The sequence below is a fragment of the Mobula birostris genome, chromosome 31 (assembly GCF_030028105.1).
Source record: "Mobula birostris isolate sMobBir1 chromosome 31, sMobBir1.hap1, whole genome shotgun sequence".
NCBI classification, from domain to species: Eukaryota; Metazoa; Chordata; class Chondrichthyes; order Myliobatiformes; family Myliobatidae; genus Mobula; species Mobula birostris.
Genome location: NC_092400.1, coordinates 1,578,596 through 1,603,581, shown reverse-complemented (window position 1 = coordinate 1,603,581; position 24,986 = coordinate 1,578,596). Strand labels below are relative to the sequence as shown.

The 24,986-nt window shown below is 42.3% G+C and overlaps 2 protein-coding genes across 4 annotated transcripts in view; one reads left to right on the top strand and one right to left on the bottom strand.

Moving 5' to 3' along the window:
* Window positions 1–320: 320 nt before the first annotated feature.
* Window positions 321–11,428, bottom strand: sirt4 (sirtuin 4). Of its 2 annotated transcripts, none has more exons than XM_072247493.1 (3): window positions 11,255–11,428; window positions 5,053–5,838; window positions 321–1,783 (listed from the first exon to the last, which is right to left on the bottom strand). In XM_072247493.1, exons 2-3 carry the CDS (start codon window positions 5,836–5,838, stop codon window positions 1,631–1,633), a joined length of 939 nt encoding a protein of 312 aa, XP_072103594.1. In that variant the 5' UTR covers window positions 11,255–11,428; the 3' UTR covers window positions 321–1,630. The 2 variants fall into 2 exon arrangements, with proteins under 2 accessions (XP_072103594.1, XP_072103593.1); XM_072247492.1 differs by having other exon boundaries at window positions 11,361–11,428.
* A 90-nt stretch (window positions 11,429–11,518) lies between these two features.
* The window catches only part of ctu1 (cytosolic thiouridylase subunit 1 homolog (S. pombe)), a 28,326-nt gene continuing 14,858 nt past the window's right edge, over window positions 11,519–24,986 (top strand). Inside the window, exons 1-2 of one of the 2 annotated variants that reach the window (XM_072247743.1) lie at window positions 11,519–11,618; window positions 19,811–19,942. The gene's annotated coding sequence lies outside the window, so the exon portion shown is untranslated. The remainder of the gene's footprint in view (window positions 11,619–19,810; window positions 19,943–24,986) is intronic. The other variant, XM_072247744.1, reaches the window with a different exon arrangement.

The window sequence follows — 24,986 nt, the reverse complement described above, 5'->3', positions numbered from 1 at the left end:
TTCCTGATTGCAGCTCACACTATTATTGATAACTTGGTTTATGTAATCTACAGGTAGATGAAAGTCCCTATTGGTTACTGCATTATCCTTGCTACAAGAGTCTCCAATTTCCTAATTTATATCATGCCCTACATTACTACTACATCAGAACCTACAGCAAGTTCCCTCCAATGTTCTCTCAAACAACAGGAATTCTGCAGATGCTGGAAATTCAAGCAACACACGTCAAAGTTGCTGATGAACGCAGCAGGCCAGGCAGAATCTCTAGGAAGAGGTGCTGCCTGGCCTGCTGAGTTCACCAGCAACTTTGATGTGTGTTGCTCCAATGTTCTCTGCCTGTTTTAACTCTACCCAAACTGATTCTGCTTAATGATTTTTTGAGCCCAATCATTACTCTCAACTGTTTTTATCTCATTGTTTATCAATCCAGTGCTCTTTTTGCAATTTGCTGATCTTCGTTAAAAGTTAATAACTCCTTTATAATATGAGGATTACTGGACCAAATACAGTTAGCTGACTGCAGGCTTGAAATAAATTGTAGGGCTAGAATTTGCCTTTGTTCCTCTTGACAAATCAGGTACCACATACTATGTGTGTAGCTGAACTCTCAACTACACAACTTGGCCATTGATCCTTTCAAAATCAATCTTCACTGAATCATTGATTAAATTATGTTGGATGTAGAACATGCTCAAAGGCAACTGTATCATTTATTTGTGTCTTCTCTGTGTGTTTAAATACCAACTGGAAATCAGGAAATCATAGCAAAAGAACATTGATTTTTCCAAGAGAATTATTTAAACCAAAAATAGTAATTCCATAACAATGTGGTATGAATAAAATAGTTAGATAATGGGTATGACATAGAGTTGATAGCCTTCCTCTATGTTTGTGGTGACATATTTTATATTTGGGAGTAGTTGAAAGATTTTGATATGAACACTGTTCTGAAGTATCCCAAGCTTTGCTGTAGGTAAGTATGTTCATTTCTCCAGGTTACCAAAGACATGAAAATTATTTGCTCTTTCTGTGCACATTAGGGGTTATTTCTGGATGATTTAGACAATTCTATCATTACATATTGGCCGATATTATTGAAAATGATAAGCAGAGTTTGATCAAATACTTTTCAGGATAGGAACATTATTATCAGGAGATATTGTAGGCCGATGATTGGTGAAATGCAACAAGTGAATAAAGCACTGTTTCTGTTTTGCCCTTTAGGACCACTAAGGAATTTACATTTTTTCCTCTTTGAAAAAGTGTTTGAGATTGTTTAAGTACATCTTGTTTTTTGAGTGCAGGAGATCATACATGATGTGAGTCAGAGGTGACTTCTTGAAATAATAGAGTTGCTGAGGCACGCATTTTTGTAAATATTCCTTTGAGTAAAATACAACAACTGGGTAGTGGTTGCATTCCCTTTCTCGGGAAAAGCATTGAAGATATAATTTCTCAAGTTTTTTTTTGGATCTCTACAGACATTCTATGCAGCCTGCATATATAAAAACATACCAGTGAATGAGAAATAAGAGGTAAAAGCTGTTACATTATTGTTAATCTATTAGGATAATCTATTTATCCACAGAATCACATTTCACCAACACTGGGAGCTTCCTCGTTTACAATGTTAAAAGGGAAGAATGCTTGGCAGAACCTCCCCACATCGAGCACTGATTTTCAGGGTGGCCAGTTTATCTGCTCTGGTCTCCCCAATATTCAGTATTGCAACTGGCAACTTCTTCTCATAGGCTGCAATGATGAATCTATATCCTGAGTACACCTAGTAATGGAAAACATAAATAGTTAAATACTTTAATTGATAAACTGCCCAGGCAGGTGTAATCCATCATGTATCTGAACCCAACACTAAGGCAGCAGCTTAATGCCTTTCACCCCCCCCCCCCCGACTAAGAAAAGCCTGCGTTGTCCTTCCAGAGGATTCATGTACATTTTGCCGGGCCATTCATGGGCACAAAATTCTTGGTATAGTAGGAGCATCTACAAAGTTGCCTGAAGTGTTTCCAATAGTCTCCTACAGCTGATGTGTTGAGAATCCTCTTCTCTAAGACTGGTATTCCAGAACACTTAGTGACAATGGGCCACAGTTTGTTTGGGAATAATTTCAGTCATCCTGAAAATGAATGGAATAAGGCATATTAGATCTGCACTATACCACCCAGCTACAAATGGCTTGGCTGAAAGGTTTGTCCAGAGTGTGAAAAACACATTGCAAACAATGTCAGCAGAGCACACCAATTTCCTCCATGCATAACGCAATGCAGCATACTGCACAACCAACAATTCACCAGTTACACTGTTCCTGGTTTGTCCTTTACACTCGCCCTTCGAACTGCGCAAACCCAATCTCGGAAGGAGTATGCAGGACAAACAACTGAAACAAATTGAGGGCTCCTCAAACAAGGAGTTTTGATGTTTCACCCCTGGACAAGGGACTACTTGGCAAAATTAAGGACCAGACTGGACCACTCTCCTACACAGCAGAGATTGTGTCTGATGTCACCCAGAGACAACACCTTGATCAGCTGAGGAGAGCAGTGTCAATTGTTAGGTGTCCAGAGCTGCCAGACCACTCCCTGCACTTGGAGTCAACTCTACAAGCACTCGAATTTGTTTCGCAGCCGCAAGTCTAACCTGCCGAGCAGAGTGACCTCGCTGGTCAGGAAAGCCTTTATCTCACTAGATTAATAAATCCTTCACAGTGATTAAGTCCTTAGGCCTGAACGGGACAATTTAAAATCCTCTGTGCTGTGGATGTGTATATAGTAGTTGAGCTGGAGATTGTAGCTATACAGGGAGGAGTGTTGTGTATTTAATATTTCAGTAATATTTGACCAGGTACTTTATCAGACCCCACAGCTTCACATTGGTTGACCCGGGCTAGGGTCTTCCTCACATCTGCTGCAGCCAAACAGAGTGCCTGCTCCTCAGGAAAAGAGGGGTCCTTCCTAATTTCCTCAAATGTAAAAGGCACTATGTCCACTCTGTTTTTAAGCATTACCTCAGAGACTGAGTCTGAAACATGTATATAAAAAAAATGGCATGTTGATCCAAATTACTTGGAAGAGGAAATACCATTGTGAGGACTAACATATCCTCTAGACACATTATTGTAAACATAATGCAGCACATAAGGACATCACTTGACCTTTTTCAGCTCACCAATTAGCTCCACTCTGCTTAACTTTAAACCCTTAAAAATATCTTGCTATAGTTTTGAAAGTTTTCAAAAATAGTTGGCTATTGTCTCCTTTTTAGGCCGTGCCTTACAAATCACAATTCAGCATCAAAATAAAATCACCTATTTTCTTCACAGTTCTATAAAAATTCCTTCATGTTGGACACCTCTAATAAAGCTCTTTGTAGCCTTTGCAGCTCTAAGGAAAGCAATAGCAGGTTTTCTTATTCTTCCAGGTAACTATTTTCTCTTATCCCTGATATAATTCTAGAAGATAATCTTCTGCATGTGATCCAAGTTTTGAACATGCTTCCTAAAATATGGTGTCCATAATCTGACTTAATATTCTAACCCAGTTAGAATATGAAGTTTCAGTGGCAATCCTACAAGCCTTTTATAAGAATTGTTTGATGGGAAATGTGAACAAGGAATACTGCCTGATAACTGCAGAGCAGTATTCTGGATGTGTAGTTGTTCTGTCATTACGGAATGTGGTGTATGACAACACAAAATTGGTGCAGTTTAGTATTTTCTGCTTGTATCTTTTGGTGCAGGGTGAATGCTCCCTGAAAGTATACTCCTTTCTAGCCCTTTCCCCTCCCCCTCCACTTTACTCTGGCTTTAGCCTCCTTTCCAGTACCGATGAAGAGTCCAGGCCTGAAATATCGCTTCTTTATTCCTCTCCATAGACAATGCTTGACCTACTGAGTTCCTCCAGCATTATGTGTGAGTCACTTCAGATTTCCAGCATCTGCAGAATCTCATGTTTCAGAAAGTACGCAGTGGCTTTTATTAAATTCAGAACTGAGTAAATTGAGAATATAAATGTAGGATTTGGGAAAGTCTTAAGGACAGAAATATAAAGATATCAATCACACAGTTAGATTTCACATGGTTTGGTCTCCAATAAATTACAGTCACAAAACAACATTTCAGTTGAAGTAAACAGTTGAGAATGACATGAACAGATACACCTATTCTTGGAGACTTAATATTTTGTCTGGTCACCTCCCATTCCCTACCCTCTTTTTTTCAAGCAGAGGGCATTGAGAGAAGATGTGATAAACGTGTTTAAAATGAGGAGTCCATTAACCAGGTAGAGAGAAACTGAGTCAAGAGCTAAAGAACAGAGATTTGAAGTGTTTGGCAAAAGAAACAATATCTATATGCAGAAAAGCTTTCTTTTATAGAGTGGCCGGTCCACTCCTAGAATGCATTACTTGCTGTGGTCACAGCGACAGATTCAAATGTGATTTTCAAAAAGGGAAATGGATTAAAAAAGGAATGAGAGTTCCAGAGAATAGGCAGTGGAATGGGACAAGCTATGTTGTCCTTACAGGCAGTTTGAACTGAATTTAATTCATGCTACGATTGAATCCTCTTCTACCACCTTTTTAGACACTGAATTTCAGATTCCAGTAACTGAAGTGTATCCAAAACGCTGTTACTATTCTCTTTAAAATGTCAGTAACAGGAAAAGAGCAAACTATAAAGTATGGAGAATTATGGTAGTGAGAATTTCAAAGATTCACGAAAGCCCCCATTTTGATGATCCTACGAATGGTTGCTCAATGCAAAGTAGAGTTTTGTTCTTCTCATAATGATATTTATTTTAAGTGAAAGCTTTTCACAGATCTCTGTAAATTCTCAGCTGGGTTTCCTTCCACTGTCCTGCAATTTAAATTGCGATGACTACATTAATGTAAACAATAGTTACTTGGATAGTTAGCAGCTAACCACACCTGATGTCCGCAGGGTGAGAAGATGTCAAGAAAGTGAAAAATCAGACAATTCGATCTGCCACTTTTAATCCTGATCGAGTGACAACCTCTTTGATAATCTCAGCCCCTCACCTGTAGTGAAGACCCAGCGACTAGAACCGCATCAGACTCCGCTACACGTTCATAGACAAAATTCACTTTCTCTTTGCTCACTGTGTCTCCAAAAAAGGTGACATCAGGTTTCAGGACTCCACCACAATTCTTGCATGGGGGAACGTTGAAGTGTTTGACTTGCTCAACGGCAAACAAAACATTTCCATCTGGAGCTACGTGATGTGCTTCTTCAATCCAAGCTGGATTCAGAGCTGTAAGTTCTTCTTGAAGGCGACTCCTAGCGGTTATCTCCCCACAGCCAAGACAAATCACTCTGTGCGAACAGCCATGAAGTTCAGTCAGGTTCCGGTTTCCTGCCTTCGTATGCAATGAATCCACATTCTGGGTCACCAGCCAATGCAGTTTTCCCATTGTCTCCCATCTACTTAGAGCTTTGTGTGCTTCATTTACCTGGCGAGAGCTAAACTGTGGCCAGCCAACATAAGTTTGTGCCCAGTATCTCTGCCTGCCCTCGGCACTGTGGACAAATTCAGAGTGTTGAATGGGGCGTTTTCCCGTCCGAGCATAAAGTCCCACATTTTCAGAGCGATAATCGGGAATACCTGACTCCGTTGACACTCCTGCTCCAGTTAGCACAAACAGTTTCTTGGACCGCAAGAGAAATTCCTGGAGATCCTCAAACTCAATGGTGTCCAAAGGAAGGCAAGAAGGAACAAATGAAAAGTTAGAGGCATTGGCTGAACAGTAGTTCTTGCGGATTTGCTTCAAGAAGAGGCATTTCTCTGCAGTGGCCAGAAACTGCATCTAGAAATAAACACATGCAGAATCACTATTTTTTTCTAAATGGTTTCTACAAAACAAAAGAGTAAAGAATATCTGAGTATTTAGGATAAAGAATCAAAGTTAAGGCCTCAAAAACCAGGAGAAATTTATATAAAGGGATGTGTCAGTGCAAAGGAAGAATTTGATTGATTAGTAGCTGGCATCTTTTTGATGTCTGAACCAGGATAAGTCTAGGCCTGATACACTGACTGTACTCATTTCCATAGACGCTGCCTGCCCTGCACAGTTTGTCCAGCATTTTGTGTGTGCTACTCAGGGTAAGTCCTACTTATTTCAACCGCATGTTATTTTTGATCTGATAAGATTCTCCTGATCACTGTGGCCTTAATTCTAATGGCTCTTTTAAAGGTTTTGTATTTAATTAACTTAGTTTATAGTTTTGGGGTTTAATTTAAATAATTTATTGCTTGGTTTACATTAAAGCTTGAAAACATTTACATATAATGCAAGCCCTCTGGAACATACAAGGTCACTTTGCACCAGTTATTATCTCTATTGTCCTTTTAAGCATTTTCATCCTGAATTCTGATAGCTGTATCAGCTGAATTGAATTGTACATCAGCTTTAAATGAAGACCGTAATCAGAGAGCCACAATGGCTTCAGGAGAGATATATTAAGAAAGATCCTTGTGATCGCAATGGAAAGGAAGGAATGGTGATTTTGTATTTTCCTTGTCATTCAGATCAAAGAAAAACCTTATTTATTTTAGCTACTGTTATTTTGGAAAATTGGACGAAAGCGATTCTCCTAAAATGCAGTTGCTTTATTTTTGTTCTTTAATTTTACTCATATTGACACGGGAGGGCACTCCACCTTGTCCAATGCACTTCCTGTGACATATAACAACACAAGATGTTTCTACTATTGAAAAACCACAATGTTGTCAGCTGGAAGAGATCAGACTCTGGTTTCACGGCTTGAGCAGGAATTGGCACCCCTGCAGTGCACACACGAGGCTGAGAGTCTGCAGCCTGAAGGACAACTGCTGAGTGACAAGGAGATCTAAGCTGCTGGTGTGAAACCCTTCCAGTGCAACTTGCTCATGCACACTGACGTGGGTGGTGATGATCCTTCAAACATAGAAAAGGGACAGATATGGGTATGTGCAGGCAGAAGATTATTTAGTGAAGTGTTTCAATACCAGTTGAATCAGTTTCTCAACATCATGGTTGAAGGGCCTGTTCCTGTGGTTGGTGATTTGTAGTTGATTTTATGGAAGGTATAGACCGGAAGCAAGGGTGTGCCCGAAATGGAGGCCATCAATATTTACAACACTAGATGGTGTGCAAGTCAGTTGGGCTTTATCCCTGATAATGCTGAGCAGCTTCATGTTCACTAGTATAGTGGAGAATATTCTGACATCCCTGATATGCCTGAAAGGTCCTGGGAGGCAGGAGTTAAATCACTTTCCAGTACATAACTTGATAACTTGCTCCCGCAGACACACTGTTTATAAGTTAAGTTAAAGTCTGTCCCGAGCCTTATAGGCTCATCAGGCCAGTGTTTATGCCGATTTCCGTGGTGTGAAGCCACCGAGAGTACGAGAATCCCCCCCCCCCCCCAGATAGGATGCCAGTCTATCGCGAGGGTAATCCCCAGCATTTGCCGATACTCATTCTCAGCCGGGTGGACTAGAGCAGTGTGTGGTTAAGTGCCTTGCTCAAGGACACAACACACCTCCTCGGCTGGGACTCAAACTCACGACCTTCAGATCTCTAGTCCAACACCTTAACCACTTGGCCATGCCCCAACACTATTTATAGGACACACACAAAATGCTGGAGGAATTCAGCAGGCCAGTCAGCTTCTATAGAAAACAGCCAACAGTTGATGTTTTGGGCCGAGATCCTTCATCAGGACTGGAAAACACTATTTGTACAGCCAGTCTCTGGTGACCAGAACAATCTCCTTGGCTATTCAAGGCAGAGTGATTCAGTGGTGATAATGCTATTCAATGGGAGCGATGATTAATAGAGTGGCCATTGCCTGTCTCTTTGGGATTAGGATAGCTTGCTTGCTTGTAAATTTTGCAGGTTCTACCGTGGCTGGTGAACTCTTCCACAGAAGGTAGCTGGCTAGTTTGTGAGGCACTGTGTTCCTCTCTGAGACCTATTTGCAGGGGTGCAGTGCTGCTGGAGCTCACCGGAGCACTGCTCCGGCACCTCTGTAAAAAAAAACGTTAAAGTAAACAAGCAGGGAATTTAACAGCAGCTGCATATTAAATAGAGGGGATTTTACAGAAGTGGGGGTTGGGGAGAGGGGGTGGTGGCTGGTGGGGAAAATACCACTAATAACATTGGGATATTTGATCATTTTTGGTGAAATCCTGGAGCTGTGACTGTTTTTGACCCATTGTCCCAGCATACCCTGCTGTAGCCTCCCGCCATTTCACAGATCCTCAGTATCTCTCCAGCACTCGTTGTTTGAGTATTGTTCGCCGAGAAAATTAAAATCTTAGATCTTTTGAAAAGTGGCATGTTGCTTGCCAAAGTGGGCCGTAATGTCGGTAAGAACGAATCAAGCATTCGCACAATAAAGCAGAAAGAAGCTGAAATTCGTGGAAGTGTTAGTGTTACCCCTACAACGGCAAAACTGGTCTCTCTGGTTCATGATAAAGTGCCTGCAAAGACTGAGAAAGCGTTAAGTGTGTGGCTAGAGGACATGTCACAGAAGCATATCCCTGTTGGTGGCAAAATTATGCATGAAAAAGCACTGAGCCTCTATGAGCACTACTGTGAGGGGGTTGAGGAGAGCGAGAGGAAGGAGTTTAAGGCTAGTAAGGGATGGCTGGCTAGCTATGTAAAGTGCTACAGCCCCAAGAACTTAAAGACCACGGGAGAATCGGCAGGGCAGATGTACCAAGTATCCGATTATGGAGCTGATCGAAGTACACGCTTGAAGTCTCTCGGAAAAGAAATTGTTGATCACAAACTATCAAAAGCTCACACTGCTGCTCTAAGTGTTGAAAATATAGCTAGTTAAGATGCTCTTGGAAAATTATGTGACACTATGAATGCTTCACTTCTAAAGGTAACTTGTTCAATTTTTCGTTCTGCATATTATTTAGCTCAGAGTGACAGACCATACTCTGATCACTATGGCTTATTGGAACTTCAAAAAAAAGGTACTGACATTGGAATAGGACTGCATTCCCGCACTAGTGCTACAGGGATAATTAATCACATAGCCATTAATATGAAAAAGAAAATTTGCCAGCATATCAAGCAGATAAATAGCAAATTTTCTGTTCTCATTGATGAGTCAATAAGCCTGAGCATTAAGACCGCCCTAATAGTTTATTTGAAATGTGAAAGTAATAAGGAAGGAGATCCCCATTTTACGTTTTTAGATCTAATTGAACTGCCTGATCAGAAAGCTGCAACTATTGCTAGCATCAATTGAACTGTCTCAATAACCATGGGTTTGATGACGCTTACTTGAAACAGAACCTTGTAGCATTTGCTAGTGATGGAGTGAGCATAGTGCTTGGTGTCAAATCTGGTGTTGCTACAATTCTCAAGGAACATTACCCTGATGTGATAATTTGGCACTGACTTAATCACAGATTACAACTTGCAGTAGATGATTTGGTGACAGAAGTTCATGGAATAAATCATTTTCAATCATTTATGGACAAGTTGTACTCTGTTTACAGTAGATCACCTCTAAATCAAAAGGAACCGTCTGAATGTGCCTCTCAGCAAGAACAACAAATTTTCAAAATAGGCACCAGGTGGGTGGGTAGCTAGCTTGTTTCGAACAGTTGCAGCAGTGTGCAAAATTATGAAGCACTGTGTTTTCATTTTGAAAAAGCAATGAAGGATGAAACAAGATCTGGGAGTGACAGAAAAACCTGTGAAGGTCTGTTGAAAAGACTCTTCAGAACAGTTTCTATTGGACTCTAATGTATGACACATTGCATGAACTTGGTTTACTGTCAGAATGTTTACAGAAACGCACTACTACGATTGTTTATGCTGACAAATTGATCCAACGGAGCATAAGATCACTGCATGGACTGGAAGAGCAACCTGGTACAAAAACTCTAGAAGCTCAAGAGGCAATTGAAAAGGGGAAGGTTGGAGAAATTACCTTAACCAGCAACAACAAAATTGCCTCCATTAATTATCTACAATTTCTTACTAGTCTTATAAACAATTTGCAGCACTGTACGTTCACAGCAACATCCTTGAAAGGTTCTCAAACTTCTAAACCTCAAAGTATGTATAAATCCCTGCTAAATGAAATGTGTGTCCTTGATAAAGATAACTGGCCTGGAGAAACACTGCCTAATTATGGAGAAGCTGCAATATCATCTCTCTGTAAGAGGTTTAAGCTTTCTTCTTCCTCTGTAATACATGCCTTTAGAGATTATGTGGAGGATCGTGGACGCAGCATCCCCCAAGATTTACGCCCATTACTGAGCTGTTCACAAGTTATTCCTATTAGTACTGCTGAATGAGCGAGGATTCAGTCACATGAACTTGATAATAACAACAACACATTCAAGAATTCTCATAAATTATGTATCATCACTTATGTTTGTTAAACTACACGGGCCTCCTTTAGTTCAGTGGAATCCTGAGCCGTATGTCACATCATGGCTGCGGTACCACAGATCAGCAGATGACACCAGGTCAAGAGTTTCTTCAGACCCCTGAACACTTATTACACCCGACCCTTTGTGGAAATTATTGTGAAACTTCTCATTGGTGGCATTTGGTAAGTAGGTAATTACTTTTAAATTGGTAAAATACATGATTACCATCTTTTTCTTTACTTGCTTGATAATTATATTTTATGATAATTAGTGAGTGCAACCGTGCAATACTTTGTCATATTATTAAATTAAGTATTATATATTTTATTGTACCAGTTATACACCGAAATGTAGTGATAGGCTATAATCTTGTTAATATCTTAACTGTCACTATATTTCTGTGGAGCTTTGGAATTCATATATTTCTTTCATCCTTTAGTGCTTGACATTATAAGAAGATATCTAAATATTTATCTATCTATCTATCTATCTATTTATTTATTTAGTCACACCCAATACCCAATTTGTGTACCTGCTCATTACATGAATGGGGTAAGGAAGTTGCCTAGTACATGAAATGAGCAGGTACACAAATCAGGTGTGACATATATATAGAGGGAGGATATAGGAAATGGCAAGCATTTTGTCAGCTCCGGCACCTAAAAAATTAGCACTGCACCCCTGCCTATTTGCCCTCCAATGCATGCCTTCAAATTCTCATTGCCATCCCAAATTATTGCTAACAGCCCCTTCCCCTAAACTCACCCACCGTATTATGACCAAGCCTTGTCGGTTCCGATTACGTAACCAAAATATATTCTCTCTGATCGCAGTACCTTTAAACAGCACCTTTATAGATCGTAATAGTAACTTTAAAGTCAGATTAAGTGAGATGCTCTGTCCGGAGACCGACCCTTCGCCACACAACGGTCAGAAACTGACCTCCGCCAGCAACAACCTCCGACGAGCTGCGAACCGAAGCTGAACCATCAGAAACACTACAACTTGCAGCACCCACCGCTGCCATTGGCCGAGCGGTTTGAATCACGTGACGTCAAGCCAACCAGTGGAAAGTCACCCTCGGGAGGGGCCGCTGGGAAATCTGAGGAATGGCGCCGGTGGGTGCCGGTCGCTAGTGAGGCCGGCAGATTGTTAAAAGCGCTTCGGAAGAATCGAGGGAATCTTACGGCGCGGGCCTGGGTGAGTAAGTAAGGGTCACAAACAAGAGAAAATCTGCTGATCTGGAAATCCGAGCAGCACACACAAAATGCTGGAGGAACTCAGCAGGCCAGGCAGCATCTATGGAAAAGAGTACAGTTGACGTTTCAGGCCGTGACCCTTCAGCAGGATTCGGCCCAACACGTCGACTGTACTTTTTCCATAGATGCTGCCTAGTTTGCGGAGTTTCTCCAGCATTTCGAGTAAGTAGGGAGCCTGGATTTGTACTGCTTTCATCTCTGAATGTTAAATAAAGTTGATGTTGCATCCAATTTGCCACGTGGAAACGCTAAGAAAGGTTTAACATGACTGATCAGTCCTTGACAGCGCCTCACATGTGTATTCCCAGCCATCAGGAACCACGGTTCCAGATTGGCCTAATTAACGTACTGGCTTCACTACCAGAAAGAACCATGCCTGGCTTGGCCAGAAGAGCTAGGCGTTAGTTAACGGTAACAAAGCGTTACAAGGCATTCATTTGATTGGGAATTTGAAGAGATTTAATATGTCACGAAAGGCTAGCAGATTTCTACTAATGTACCTTGGAAAGCGTATTAACTGATTGGCCCCTCCATACCGGATGATAACTTACTGGACAGAATGGGAAAAATCTGCAAAGTTTAGCCAGCTCTATCACAGGCAGTAGCCTCCCCAGCATCAAGAATATATTCAAAAGACAGTGTCTCACAAAGGTGGCATCATCATGAAGGACTCCCCGACCCGCCCCCATTCTCATGGCTTCATTACTGCCGTCAGGGAAGAAGTACAGGAGCCTGAAGAGAGACGCTCTTTTTTTTAAAGCGTTCTTCCCCTCTGTCAGTTTCAGAATGGTCCATGAGCACCACTTCACTGTTTTTGACATCTCTTTGCACTACTTGTTTATATATACAGTGGATTCTGGTTTTAAAAAAGGATTCTGAAATTTGGGCTGAGAGGGAAATGGATCAGCCATGATGAAATCGTGGAGCAGAGTCAATGGACCAAGTGGCCTAATTCTGCTCCTGTATCAGGCTTATGGTCTAATTAGCTGAAGTTTCATGGAAATAGTTTTAAAAAGTATTTTCAAAAGAGACACTATCACTTTAGTGAGTAACGGGCTATAAGATACAGGAGCAGAATTAGACCATTTGGCCCATCAAGTCTTCTGTACCATTTCATCTTTGCTGATACATTTTCCTCTCTACCCCAATCTCCTGCCTTCTCCTTGTATCCCTTCATGCCCTGACCAATCAAGAATTACCAACCTCTGCCTTAAATATGCATACAGACTTGGCTTCCACAGCAACCTGTGGCAACAAATTCCACAAATTCACCACTCTAGCTAAAGAAATTCCTCCTCATCTCCATTCTACAAGGACACCCTTCTATTCTGAGGCTGGGTCCTCTGGTCTTAGACTGTCCTGCCACAGGAAACATCCTCTCCATATCCACTCTGTCAAAGTCATTTGATAGGTTTCAATGAGGTCACCCCTCATTCTTCTGAATTCCAGTGAATACAGACCCAGAGCCATCAAACACTCTTCATATGACAAGCCATTCAATCCTGGAATCATTTTCATGAGCCTCCTCCAGTTTCAGCACTTCCTTTCTAAAATAAGGGGCCCAAAACTGCTTACAGTACTCCAAGTGAGGCCACACCAGTGCTTTATAAAGTTTAAACATAAAAATCCTTGTTTTTATATTCTGGTCCTTTTGAAATGAATGCTAACATTGCATTTCCCTTCCTTACCACAGACTCGATCTGCAAATTAATCTTTAACGAATCCTGCAAAAGGACTCCCAAGTCCTTTTGTACCTCAGCTTTTTCTATTTTCTCTCCATTTAGAAAATAGTCAACCCTTTCATTTCTTCTAGCAAAGTGCATGACCATACACTTCCCAACACTGTTTTCCATCTGCCATTTCTTTGCCCATTCTCCTAATCTAAGTCCTTCTGTAGCCCCTCTACTTACTCAAAACTACCTGCCCTCGACCTGTCTTCACCTACCTGCAAAGTTTACATCAGAGCTATCAATTCCACCATTCAAATCATTAACGTATAACGTAAGAAGAATCAGCCCCAACACAGATACCTGTGGAACACCACTCGTCACTGGCAGCCAGCCAGAAATGGCTCCCTTTCTTCCCAATCATTGCCTTTGCCAATCAGCCTCTTGCTTTATCTATGCTAGAATCTTTCCTGTAGTACCATGGGCTCATAGCTTGTAAGCAGCCTCGTGGCACATTCTCAAAGGCCTTCTGGAAATCCAAGTACAGGTTTCCTCCGCCATCCGAAGGTAGAACGTTTCTATGAAAGGGTTCGTAAAGTGAAGAAGCAATTACCATTTATTTATATGGGAAAATTTTGTGACCATTCACAGACCCAAAAATAACCTACCAAATCATGCCAAATAACACATAAAACCTAAAATAACAGTAACATATAGTAAAAGCAGGAATGATATGATAAATACACAGCCTATATAAAGTAGAAATACTTTTCCACAACCATTACTGCACTGTTCTCCGTAGTGAAAATCTCACGCAAGCGCTGTTGGCAAGAACACTCTCTCCAGTAACCTTTAAGCTATGAAGCTGCCAAATCATACCAAATAACACATAAAAATACACAGCCTATATAAAGTAGAAATAATGTATGTACAGTGTAGTATCACTTACCGGAATCGGGAAGACAGCACCAAGCACACTGATGATGGTGTATTAGGCTGAGTCGGAGTTTGGGTGGTGTAATGGCCCCCACCCTCCAAGCCGCTGAGCAATACATTGCCGCGAAGCATGCAGGGGTGCAGCGGTAGCCGGGAGGCACACAGTACATCTTTAAGAAAAAAGCCGAAACAAACATGCTAATTAATTAGGTGCCGCCCAGCACGTGATTGTCGGCCCAGATCAGTGCCGATCTCCGATTGCGTCATCTCTGATCTGGGCCGACAATTACGTGTCGGCGGCACCTAATTAATTAGCATGTTTATTTCGGCTTTTTTCTTGAAGATGTGCTGTGTGCCTCCCGGCTGCCGTTGCATTCTCCGCAGATCAGTATCTGTCCGTGGCCTGGGGGTTGGGGTGGTGGGACACTGGGGTGTCATCTCACCATCGTCTGTTGCCATTAGGGCAGGCAGGTCATCTTCTATCTCTGCCCGCCTCGATGTCGAAGGTCGAGGTTCGTCATCTGCTGTGGCTGATGAAGGCTTACTTGACTGCTGAGCCTCGCGCATTTTTCTATCATACAGTTCTTTGTAAGGACTCAAATCATCCTGCAAATATCCCCTAAACCGATGTACCCTTTCAAAATTAAAGTCATATTTTATCATTACTCATTCGGTTTCGATTGTTATCCTTTTTTCTTCCAATTGCATCAGCTCTTCATCTATCAGATCTTGGTCATGGGATGCCAAAACCTCTTCAACATCATGTTCGTTAGCTTCCACAAGCCAAACTCACTTTGTCCTTCCTTTGTTCACCACGATCGAAACACTTAATTATGTCTAGTTTTATGCTAAGTGTAACACCCTTACAAGCTCTTTTAGGCTTTTCCGATGCCATAGAACTCATCTTGCAAACGGCTGTTCACAGGCATGTGTTTAAGCAATGCCGGCAAGAATGCAGTTTCAAATCCGGGGGAGAGCGGCTGCTCAGGGTGCGTGCTGATTTTTTTCGTAACAGTGAAAACACCTTCTGAAAGCGAAAACAGGGTACTAATGTAGGTCTTTCATAACAGTGAGGTTTCATAAAGCGAACGTTCGAAAAGCAGGGGACACCTGTACACAACATTAACCAATTCTCCTTTGTCTATCCTGCTTGTTATTTCCTGCTTTTTATACTCTATTCTTGGTTGGTGCAACTGTAACAAAACCCAATTTCCATCGAGATCAATAAAGTATGACTATGACTTTTTCTTCAAAGAATTCCAAGAAATTTGTCAGGCATGATTTTCCCTTGAGGAAATCATGCTAACTACGGCCTATTTTATCACATGCCTTCAAGTACCCAGAGACCTCATCATTAATAATCGACTCCCAATATCTTTTCAACCACTGAGGTCAGACTAACTGGCCTGTAGTTTCATTTCTTCTGCCTCTCTCCCTCTTCCTTCTTGAACAGTGGAGTGACATTTGAACTTTTCCAGTCTTCCGGAACCATTCCAGATTCTAATGATTCTTGAAAGATCATTACTTCTGCCACTTCTTTCAGAACTCTTTGCTGTACATCAGGTGACTTATCTACCTTTAGACCTTTCAGTTTCCCAAGAACCTTCTCTAGTTATGGTAACTTCATACATTTCATCCCCCCAGCACCTGGAACTTCCGCTCTACCGCTAGTGTCTTCCACTATGAAGACTGTTCATCCACCATTTCGTTGTCCCCCCATTACTACCTATCTGGCATCGTTTTCCAGCGGTCTGATGTCCACTCTCGTCTCTCTTTTACATTTTATGTGCTTAAACAAACTTTTGGTATCCTCTTTAATATTGTTGACTAACTTACTTTTGTATTCCATCTTTACCTTAATTACTTTTAGTTGCCTTCTGAGCTTCCCAGTACTATTTCCTTTAAAATATTTATTCGTCTTTAGGATGTATATATCCTGTGCTTTCTGAATTGCCTCTAGAAATTCCAGCCATTGCTGTTCTGCCGTCATCTTTGTCAGTGTCATTTTCCAATCATTTCTAACCTCTCTCGTGCCTCTGTTGTTCCCCTTACTCTATTATAATACTCATACGTCTGACTTTGGCTATTCCTCCTCAAATTTCAGAGTGAATTCAGTCATGAACATGTCCCTCTGAGGGTTCTTTTACCTTAAGCTTTTTGATCAATTCTGGTACATTGCACAACGCCCAATCCAGAATAGCTGATCTCCTAGTGGGCTCATCTACGTTTGTACAAGCTGCTCTAAAACGCCATCTTATACGTACTTTAGAAATTTCCCCTCCTGTAATCCAGCACCAACCTGATTTTCCCAATCTACCTGCATATTGAAATCCCCCATGACTATTGTAACATTGCCCTTTTGGCATGCATTTTCTATCTCCCGTTGCAATTTGTAGGCCACATCCTTACTACTGTTTGCGGATCTGTGTACAGCTCCCATCAGAGTATTTTTACCTTTGCAGTTCCTTAGCTCTATCCACAACGATTCAACACCTCCCGATCGTATGTCAACTCTTTCTAATGATTTGATTTCATTTTTTACCAACAGAGTAACACTGCCCCCTCTGCCTTCCCGGCTATCCTTTCGATACATTGTGTATCATTGGACTTTAAGCTCCCAGCTGTAATCTTTCAGCCGTGATTCAGTGATGCCTACAACATCATACATGCCAGTTTGCAACTATGCTGCAAGGTATTCCATATACTGCATGCATTCAAATACAACGCTTCCAGTCCTGCAGTCACCCTTTTTGATTTTGTCCACCTTTTACATTGCAACTCATCCTGGTGACAGCAATTTTGTCGTATCAACAGCGTTTCCTCACTACACAATGTCTCTGTTTGTAAACCAGCTACCTTATCTTCAGCACCATTATCTGTCTTTCCTACGATATTACTTGTATTGAAATACATGCAGCCCAGGACAGTAGTTGCACCATGCTCAACCTTTTGATTCCTAACTTTGTCTGGGGTCTTTCCGACATCTGCTTTCACAACCTCTCCACTGTCTGTTCTGGCACTCAGGTTCCCATCTCCCTGCAACTCTAGTGTAAATGCCACCATACAGCATTAACAAAACTCGCTGCTAGGATATTAGTTCCCCCTCCAGTCCAGGTGCAAGCCATACCATTCCCTGGAAGAGAGCCCAAAGATCCAAAAGCCTTCTGTCCTCTCTCCTACACCAGCTGCTTAGCCATGTATTAAATTGTATAATCTTCCTTATTTTGGCCTCACTAGCAAGTGACATGGGTAACAATCCTGAGATCACAATCCTGGAGCTCCAGGATTACCTAACACCCTATGCTGAACCTCGTCACTCGTCCTGCCCGTGTCATTGATACCTACATGGGCCACGACTTCTGGCTGTTCATCTTCCCTGTTAAGAATGCTGAGGACTCGATCCGAGATATCCCGGCAACATACCATCTGGAAATCTTGTTCTTGGCCACAGAAACTCCTGTCTGTTCCCCTAACTAATGAATCCCCTATCACCACAGCATGCCTCTTCTTCTCTTCCCCCCACCCCTGCCCCCTTCCCTTCTGAGTCACGGAGGCAGACTCAGTACCAGAGACTCGCCAACTGCAACTTTTCTCTGTTTGGCCGCTCCCCCCCCCCCCCCACTTCATCCTGTTAGTATTCAGAGTGATGGCCACAAGGGTCCTTAGCTCTGCACTGGCTCTTAACCACTTCCCCCTTCCTGACTGTCACCCAGTTTCCTGTGTCTTGTACTTTGGGTGTAACTACCTTTCTGTAGGTCCTATCTATCACACCTTCAGCTTCCTGAATGATCTGGAGTTCATCCAGTTCCAGCTCTAATTCCTTACCGTCATTTGTTAGAAGCTGCAGCTGGATGCACTTGTTGAAGTTCTAGTCATCAGGGAAACTGGAGATCTCCCTGCCTTCCCACATCCTGCAAGAGGAGCACTGCGCTGGCCTTCCTGACATCTCTATTGTCCTAGCTGAGCAGATAGGAAGAAGAGAATGGGGAAAAAAGAGTTTTTCTTTCCTTTGCTTTCTCTGAGTGAAGCCTTTCTTCACAGAGGCCTCGAAAAGCTAAAGCCTTAAGTACACCACTCTGACTATGTCCAGTCGATGGGCGCTGCGCCAACTGGTCACTGGTCAAAGCTCCTTGACGCTGTTGCGACCTGCTCCTGCCTTTTGTCCTCCCGCAGTGGACCTGATTGAAGTCCCCTCCTCTCTAAGTGTCCGGATTGGCTGCTAGTCAAAGCTCTGTTTAAGTGAAATACAAAGCAAATTAGATGCTATCAATTCTACTACAGTACTATAAAATTGTATTAGTTAATAGTTTTTGACTGAGATATTCCTCCAATCTATGCTGTCATGTTCTTTTGACTGTAAATGAATAAAATCAGCGGGGAAATCTAGTGCACATAATGGACTACCTTCATGCAATGCTCTCAACGATTAGTCTTGATTCTTATTTATTCACAGAATGTGGACCAATGCTAACATTAATTTCAAAATAAGATTATTGGGTGTATTTAAGGTGGAAATTAAGGGGTTCTTGATTGGCCACGGTATCAAAGGTTACGGGGAGAAGGCCGGTGGGGGGGAGTGGGAGGATCAGCTGTGATTGATTATCAGAGCAGACTTGTTGGTCCAAAAGGCTTAATTCTGCTCCTATGTCTTATGGAATTCCGGTTCTTACTTAGAGGGAGACTTTTGTCTTTGTTAAAATTCTTTTCCTCTAGTTTTATTTCAATGGCTTCCTTCATCAAGCGGTTCCAAAGGCCATTGCTATGGCACAGTAGTTTTGTGATACCATTTTCAATTAATTGTGGACCTGTACTCCCAAATCCCTTTGTTCTACCACACTTCTCATTGCCATAATCCTCACTGTGTAAGACTATCCTGGTTGGTCCTACCAAAGTGCAAAACCTCGTAACTGTCTATGTTAAATTCCTTCTGCCATTTTTCCAGCTGATGCAGATCCCTCTGCAAGCCATGATAGCCTTCCTCACTGTCCAGTTCACCCCAGATGTTGGTGTCATCCACAAATTTGCTGATACAGTTATCCACGTTATCATCCAAATCATTGATACAGATGACAAACAACAAAGGATCCAGCACCGAACCCTGCAGCACACTGCTTGTCACAGACCTCCCGTCAGAAGGACGACCATCTACCACAAAGTCAATGTCTAGTCCTTTCACTACCTCATCTTGAATGCCAAGTGACTGAACATTCTTGACCAACCTCCCATGTGGGACCTTGTCAAATGCCTTGCTGGAGTCCATGTAGACAACATCCACTGCCTTGCTTTAATCTCCCTTCCTGGTAACTCACTCGAAAAACTCTATAAGGTTGGTTAGACATAACCAACTACACACAAAGCCATGCTGACTATTCTTAATTAGTCCATGTCATTATAAATATATCTGGTCCCTTAGAATACCTTCCAATAACTTTCCCACAGCTCATGTCAGACCCATGAACCTATAATTTCCTGGTTACGTTGGAGCCTTTCCTAAACAGCGGAATGACATTGGCTATCCTCCAATCCTCAGGTACCTCTCCCTTTGCTAAGGATGTTTTAAGTATCTCTTCTCAAGCCCCAGCAATTCTACACTTGCCTCCCATCGGGTCCGAGGGAACACCTTGTCAAGCCCTGGGGATTTAACCACCCTGATTTTCCTCAGGTAAGAAACACCTCCTCTTCTGTAATCTGAAGTTGATGCCACTTTGCTTCACTTCTATAGACTCTGTGTCTGTCTCCTGAGTAAATATAGATACAAAAAAATTACTTATGATCTCCCCTCATCTGTCTTGGCTTCATTTTGCTCTTAATATATCTGTAGGATCTCTTAGGATTCTCCTTTACCCTGTTTGCTAGAGTAAATTCATGCCTTCTTTTAGCCCTCCTCATTTCTTTATTAATTGTTCTCTTATATTTCTTATACTCCATAAGCACCTCATTTGTTCCTGTCTGCCTACATCTGCTATGCACTTTCTTTTTTTGTCTCAGCCAGGGCCTAAATATCTTGAAAACCAAGGTTCCCTACACTAGTTATCTTTACCTTTTATTCTGACAGGCACATACAAGCTTTGTGTTCTCAAAATTTCAGTTTTGAAGGCCTCCCACTTACCAAGTACACCTTTGCCAGAAAACACTCAATCCACACTTGCTAGATCATTTCTGATACCATCAAAATTGGCCTTTCTCCAACTTAAAATCTGAATCTGCAGACCAGACCTTTTTTTTTTAGCGTATTTACTTTAAAACTAATGACATTGTGTTGCCTAGGTGCAAAATGTTCCCCTACAGCAAATTCTGCCACCTGCCCTGTGTCATTCCCTCATAACAGATTGAGTATCGCACCCTCTCTCTTTGGCACTTCAATGTACTGATTTTAAAACTTTCCTGAACACATTTGACAACCTATCCCTTCTAGTCCTTTTATTGTATAGGAGTCCCAGTCAATATGTGGAAAGTTAAGATCACCTACTATAACAACATCATGTTTTTTGCAAAAGTCTGCGAGCTCTGCACAAATTTGTTCTTCTAAATCCCTCAGACTGTAGGGTGGTCTGTAATATAGCCCCATTAACATGGTCATCCCTTTCTTATTTCAGTTCCACCCATAACGTCTCACGAGACAAGTTTTCCAGTCTGTCCTGACAGAGTACTGCTGTAACATTTTTCCTAACTAATGGAACCGTGGAATATTGAGCTGCCAGTCCTGCCTCTTCTGCAGCCAAATCTCACTATCATAATTCCAAACGTTGGTCCATGCTCTGAGCTCAGCCACTTTTCCTACAATATTTCTTCCATCGAAACGTATGCAGCTCAGGACACTACTTCCACCATACTAAACTTTTTGACTCCTGACTTTGTCTGATGTCTTAGCAACATCTGTCTCCACAACTGCTCCACTGTCTGTTCTGGCACTCTGGTTCCCATTCCCCTTCAGCTATAATTTAAACCCCACCATGCAGCATTAGCAAACCTTCCTGCTAGGATATTTGTCCCCTTCCAGTTCAGGTACAGGTCTCACCTTCCCTGGAAGAGAGCCCAATGATCCAAAAATCTTCTGCCCTCCCTCCTACACCAACTCTTTAACCATATGTTAAACTGTATAATTTTTCCTATTTCTGGCCTCAGTAGCACATGACATGGGTAGCAATCCTAAGATCAGAATACTAGAGGTTCTGTCCTTTAACTTAGCACCTACTCTCTGAACTCCCTTTACAGAACCTCATCACTCGTCCTACCCATGTCTTTGGTACCTACATGGACCATGATCTCTAGCTGTTCACCTTCTACTTGAGAATGCTGAGGACTCAGCCCACAATATCCTAGACCCTGGTACCTGGGAGGCAACATACCATCTGCGAATCTCATTCTCGCCTGCAGAACCTACTTTCTGTTTTTCTAATTAATGAATCCCCTATCACCACAGCTCACCGCGCTCCCCCGCCACCGTTCCTGTGACCCTTCTGAGTCACAGAGCCAGACTCAGTGTCAGAGACCCAACAGCTGTTGGGTAATTCACGCCCACCCCAAACAGTATCCAAAGTGGTATAAAGTTGTTGAGGGGGATGGCCACAGAGGTACTCCGCTCTACTCCTTAACCCCTTTCCCCTTCCTGACTGTCACCCTGTTTCTTGTTTCCTCCCCCTTGGGTGGAACAACTTTTTTCTTCCAGATGTGCTCCTTTCAATTCCACATTGAACCAAGGCACAGTAATGGTAGGTTTTGGGTTTTGTGAGGCCTTGAGGTTGCATTTATCCTGCTGACCAGTGAATTCCCAGGTTCAAGCTGCTAAATCTGTTCTAAATGTTTTCCCTTTAATACAATAGTAATGCAACAGAACACAATGAAGTGTTGTGTGAAGGTAGGGCTTTGCCTACACTTATTGCTAAGCCAACCAACGTGTGTAGTTACCGCAGCTATGTTGGTGAGGGAAATGTTTTCCATGTTTATCCCTTGAGTTGGTTCTGTCATCCCTTGCCTGCAGCCCAGGCTGGGCTGATTGTTGTTCAGGTCCAGGGCACTTGGTGCTGCTGAACGTTGGAGGAGCTCAGCAAGTCAGGCAGTATCTACAGAGAGGAACAAACAGTCATCATTTCAAGCTGACACACCTCATCAGGTTTGCAGTCGTGATGCAGGGTTGCAGCCCAAAACATTGGCTCTTTGTTTTTATCCATAGATGCTGCCTGCCTGAATTTTTTCCAATATTTTGTGTATGTTGTTCTGGATTTCCAGCATCTGCAGAATCTCTTGTGTTTATGTTGTTTACTGTACCCTATTAGGTCTTCCATCCAAAATGCAGTTTTGTGCCCCTACTGCTTTCAGTGCTTCCTCCAACATGGAGTACCAGTACATCAGCTAGAGGAAGTCAACTAAAATTTCCTTAGCTGTATCTAACACAATACTTTGAGCCTTCAGAGTTGATACTGAGGGCTGTATGAATACATGTGTTTAATTCTGACATGCAGTAGACAGGGTGGATGCAGAGGTCACAATGGAGCTGACGAAGCTGCTGCTTTTCCAGTCTGTGAGATTGTTCTCCTAATTTAGATGGCAGTCTAAATTGAGTTAGGCGTGCCTTTGTGTTTCCAAATTTGGGGCCTAGGCTCTTGCTGGGATATCTGTTCAGTTTTATTTTTATTTTTCAACTGAGTGGCTTGTGCAGACATTTTGGAGGGCAGTTAAATGTCATTCAGGTTGCAGGGCTGATTGAAATAAGGACAACTGTTTAGAACAATGCTATTTGTGTGTGTGGCCATGCAGCTGCAATGGTGGTCAAAAGTAGAGGTACAAATGTACAAGTGAGTCCACCTAAAATTGTTGAAGTGCTGAGTTTAGAACATGAGGAGGCTATGAAACCTGAAGATCTTTTGCATTGTGTAGCCAAAGGGTTCTTTAAGAAAAAATACCAAGCCCCTCAATAAAGCCTCATGTTCTGACAATATATTCCCTCGCAGTTTGTGAGAGGCCAGTGCAGAATCTGCAGGAGCCCTGTCAGAGATCTTTAAAACGTCCTTAACCACGGGTGAGGTGCCAGAGGACTAGACCACAGTTCATGTTGTTCCATTGTTTAAGAAAGGCTCTGTATATCCGTTGTATAAAATGGGAAATGATAGGCTTTTAGTGGTTAAGTTAGTGGAAGGTATTCTCAGGGACTGGATATTTAAGTATTTGGGTAGGTGGGGGCTGATTGGGGATCGTCAACGTGGCTTTGGATGTGGTGTCTTACCAATCTGAAGAGTTTTTTGAGGAAGTTACCAAAGAAGTTGAAGAAGGCAAGGCAGGGCCAGCTGGTGGCGCAATGACATCGGCGCTGGACCCAGGAGCGGAGGTTCCCAGGCTCAAAAGCAGTCGGGTCCATTCCCGAGTATGCTTTCCACCCGTGCCAGGTTGAGTGTCGAGATCGCAACTTGACCTCGTAAAATAAAGGGGAAAAACCTGTAAAAATGTCTGTGTGAGGAGTGGTGTGTCACATGGTCTCTCTCTGTCGCTCCGCGCCTTGAAAAAAGCCATGAAAAAGACATCATCATGGGCGCGCGCGCGCACACACACACACACACACACACTTTCTCTCTCTCTCTCTCTCTCTCTCTCTCTCACTCACTCACTCACTCACACACACACACGCACACACCACAAAAAAAGAAAGGCAGTGGATATTATTTACATGGACTTTTGCAAGGCCTTTGACAAGGTCCCGCATGGGAGGTTAGTCAAGAAAGTTCAATCATTTAGCATTCAAGGTGAGGTAGTAAATTGTATTGGACATTAACTCCATGGTAGAAGCCAAAGTGTGGTAGTTGAGCATTGCTTTTCTGGAGGCCTGTGAACAGTGATGTGCTGCAGGGATCTGTGCTTGGTCCATTGTTTGTAATCTAAATCAGTGATCTGGATGATAATGTGGTAAACTAGATCAACAAATTTGCGGGTGAAACAAAGACTGGGGGCAAAGTGGGCAACGAGGAAGGCTATCAAAGTCTGCAGCGGAATCTGGACCAGTTGGAAAAATGGGCTAAAAAGTGGCAGATAGAATTTAATGTAGCCAAGTGTGAGGTATTGGTGTGGGGAAGGGGGGTTGTCAAATCAGGATAGGCTTGCACAGTGAGCAGTAGGGCAGAGTAGTGTGGTGGAAGAGGACTGAGGAATATTGATCCTTATTTCTTCGAAAATGTCATCACATGTAGGTAGGGTGGTAAAGAGAGCTTTTGGCTCATTGGCCTTCATAAATCAAAGTATTAAGCATAGGAGTTAGGATGTTATGTTGAAGTTCTATAAAACATTGGTGAAGCCTAATTTGGAGTATCTGGTCATCTACCAACAGGAAAGATATCATCAAGATTGAAAAAGTACAGAGAAAATTTAGAAGGATATTGCCAGGATTTGAGCACCTGAGTGATTAGATTAGATTAGATTCAACTTTATTGTCATTATGCCATGTACAGATACAAAGCCAATGAAATGCAATTATCGTCTGGCCAGAAGTGCAAAAGAATAGTATTATTTACAAAATAACTGCAAATAAAAAGTAAGTGCTACAGCACACAAATATAAAAGTACTGAGACAGTCCAATATGGGTGCAATACTGCTTAGTGCTGTGATGTGAGGTTCAGCAGAGTCACAGCCTCAGGGAAGAAGCTTTTCCTGTGCCTGCTGGTGCGGGAGCGGAGGCTCCTATAGCACCTACTGGATGGGAGGAGAGTAAAAAGTCCAT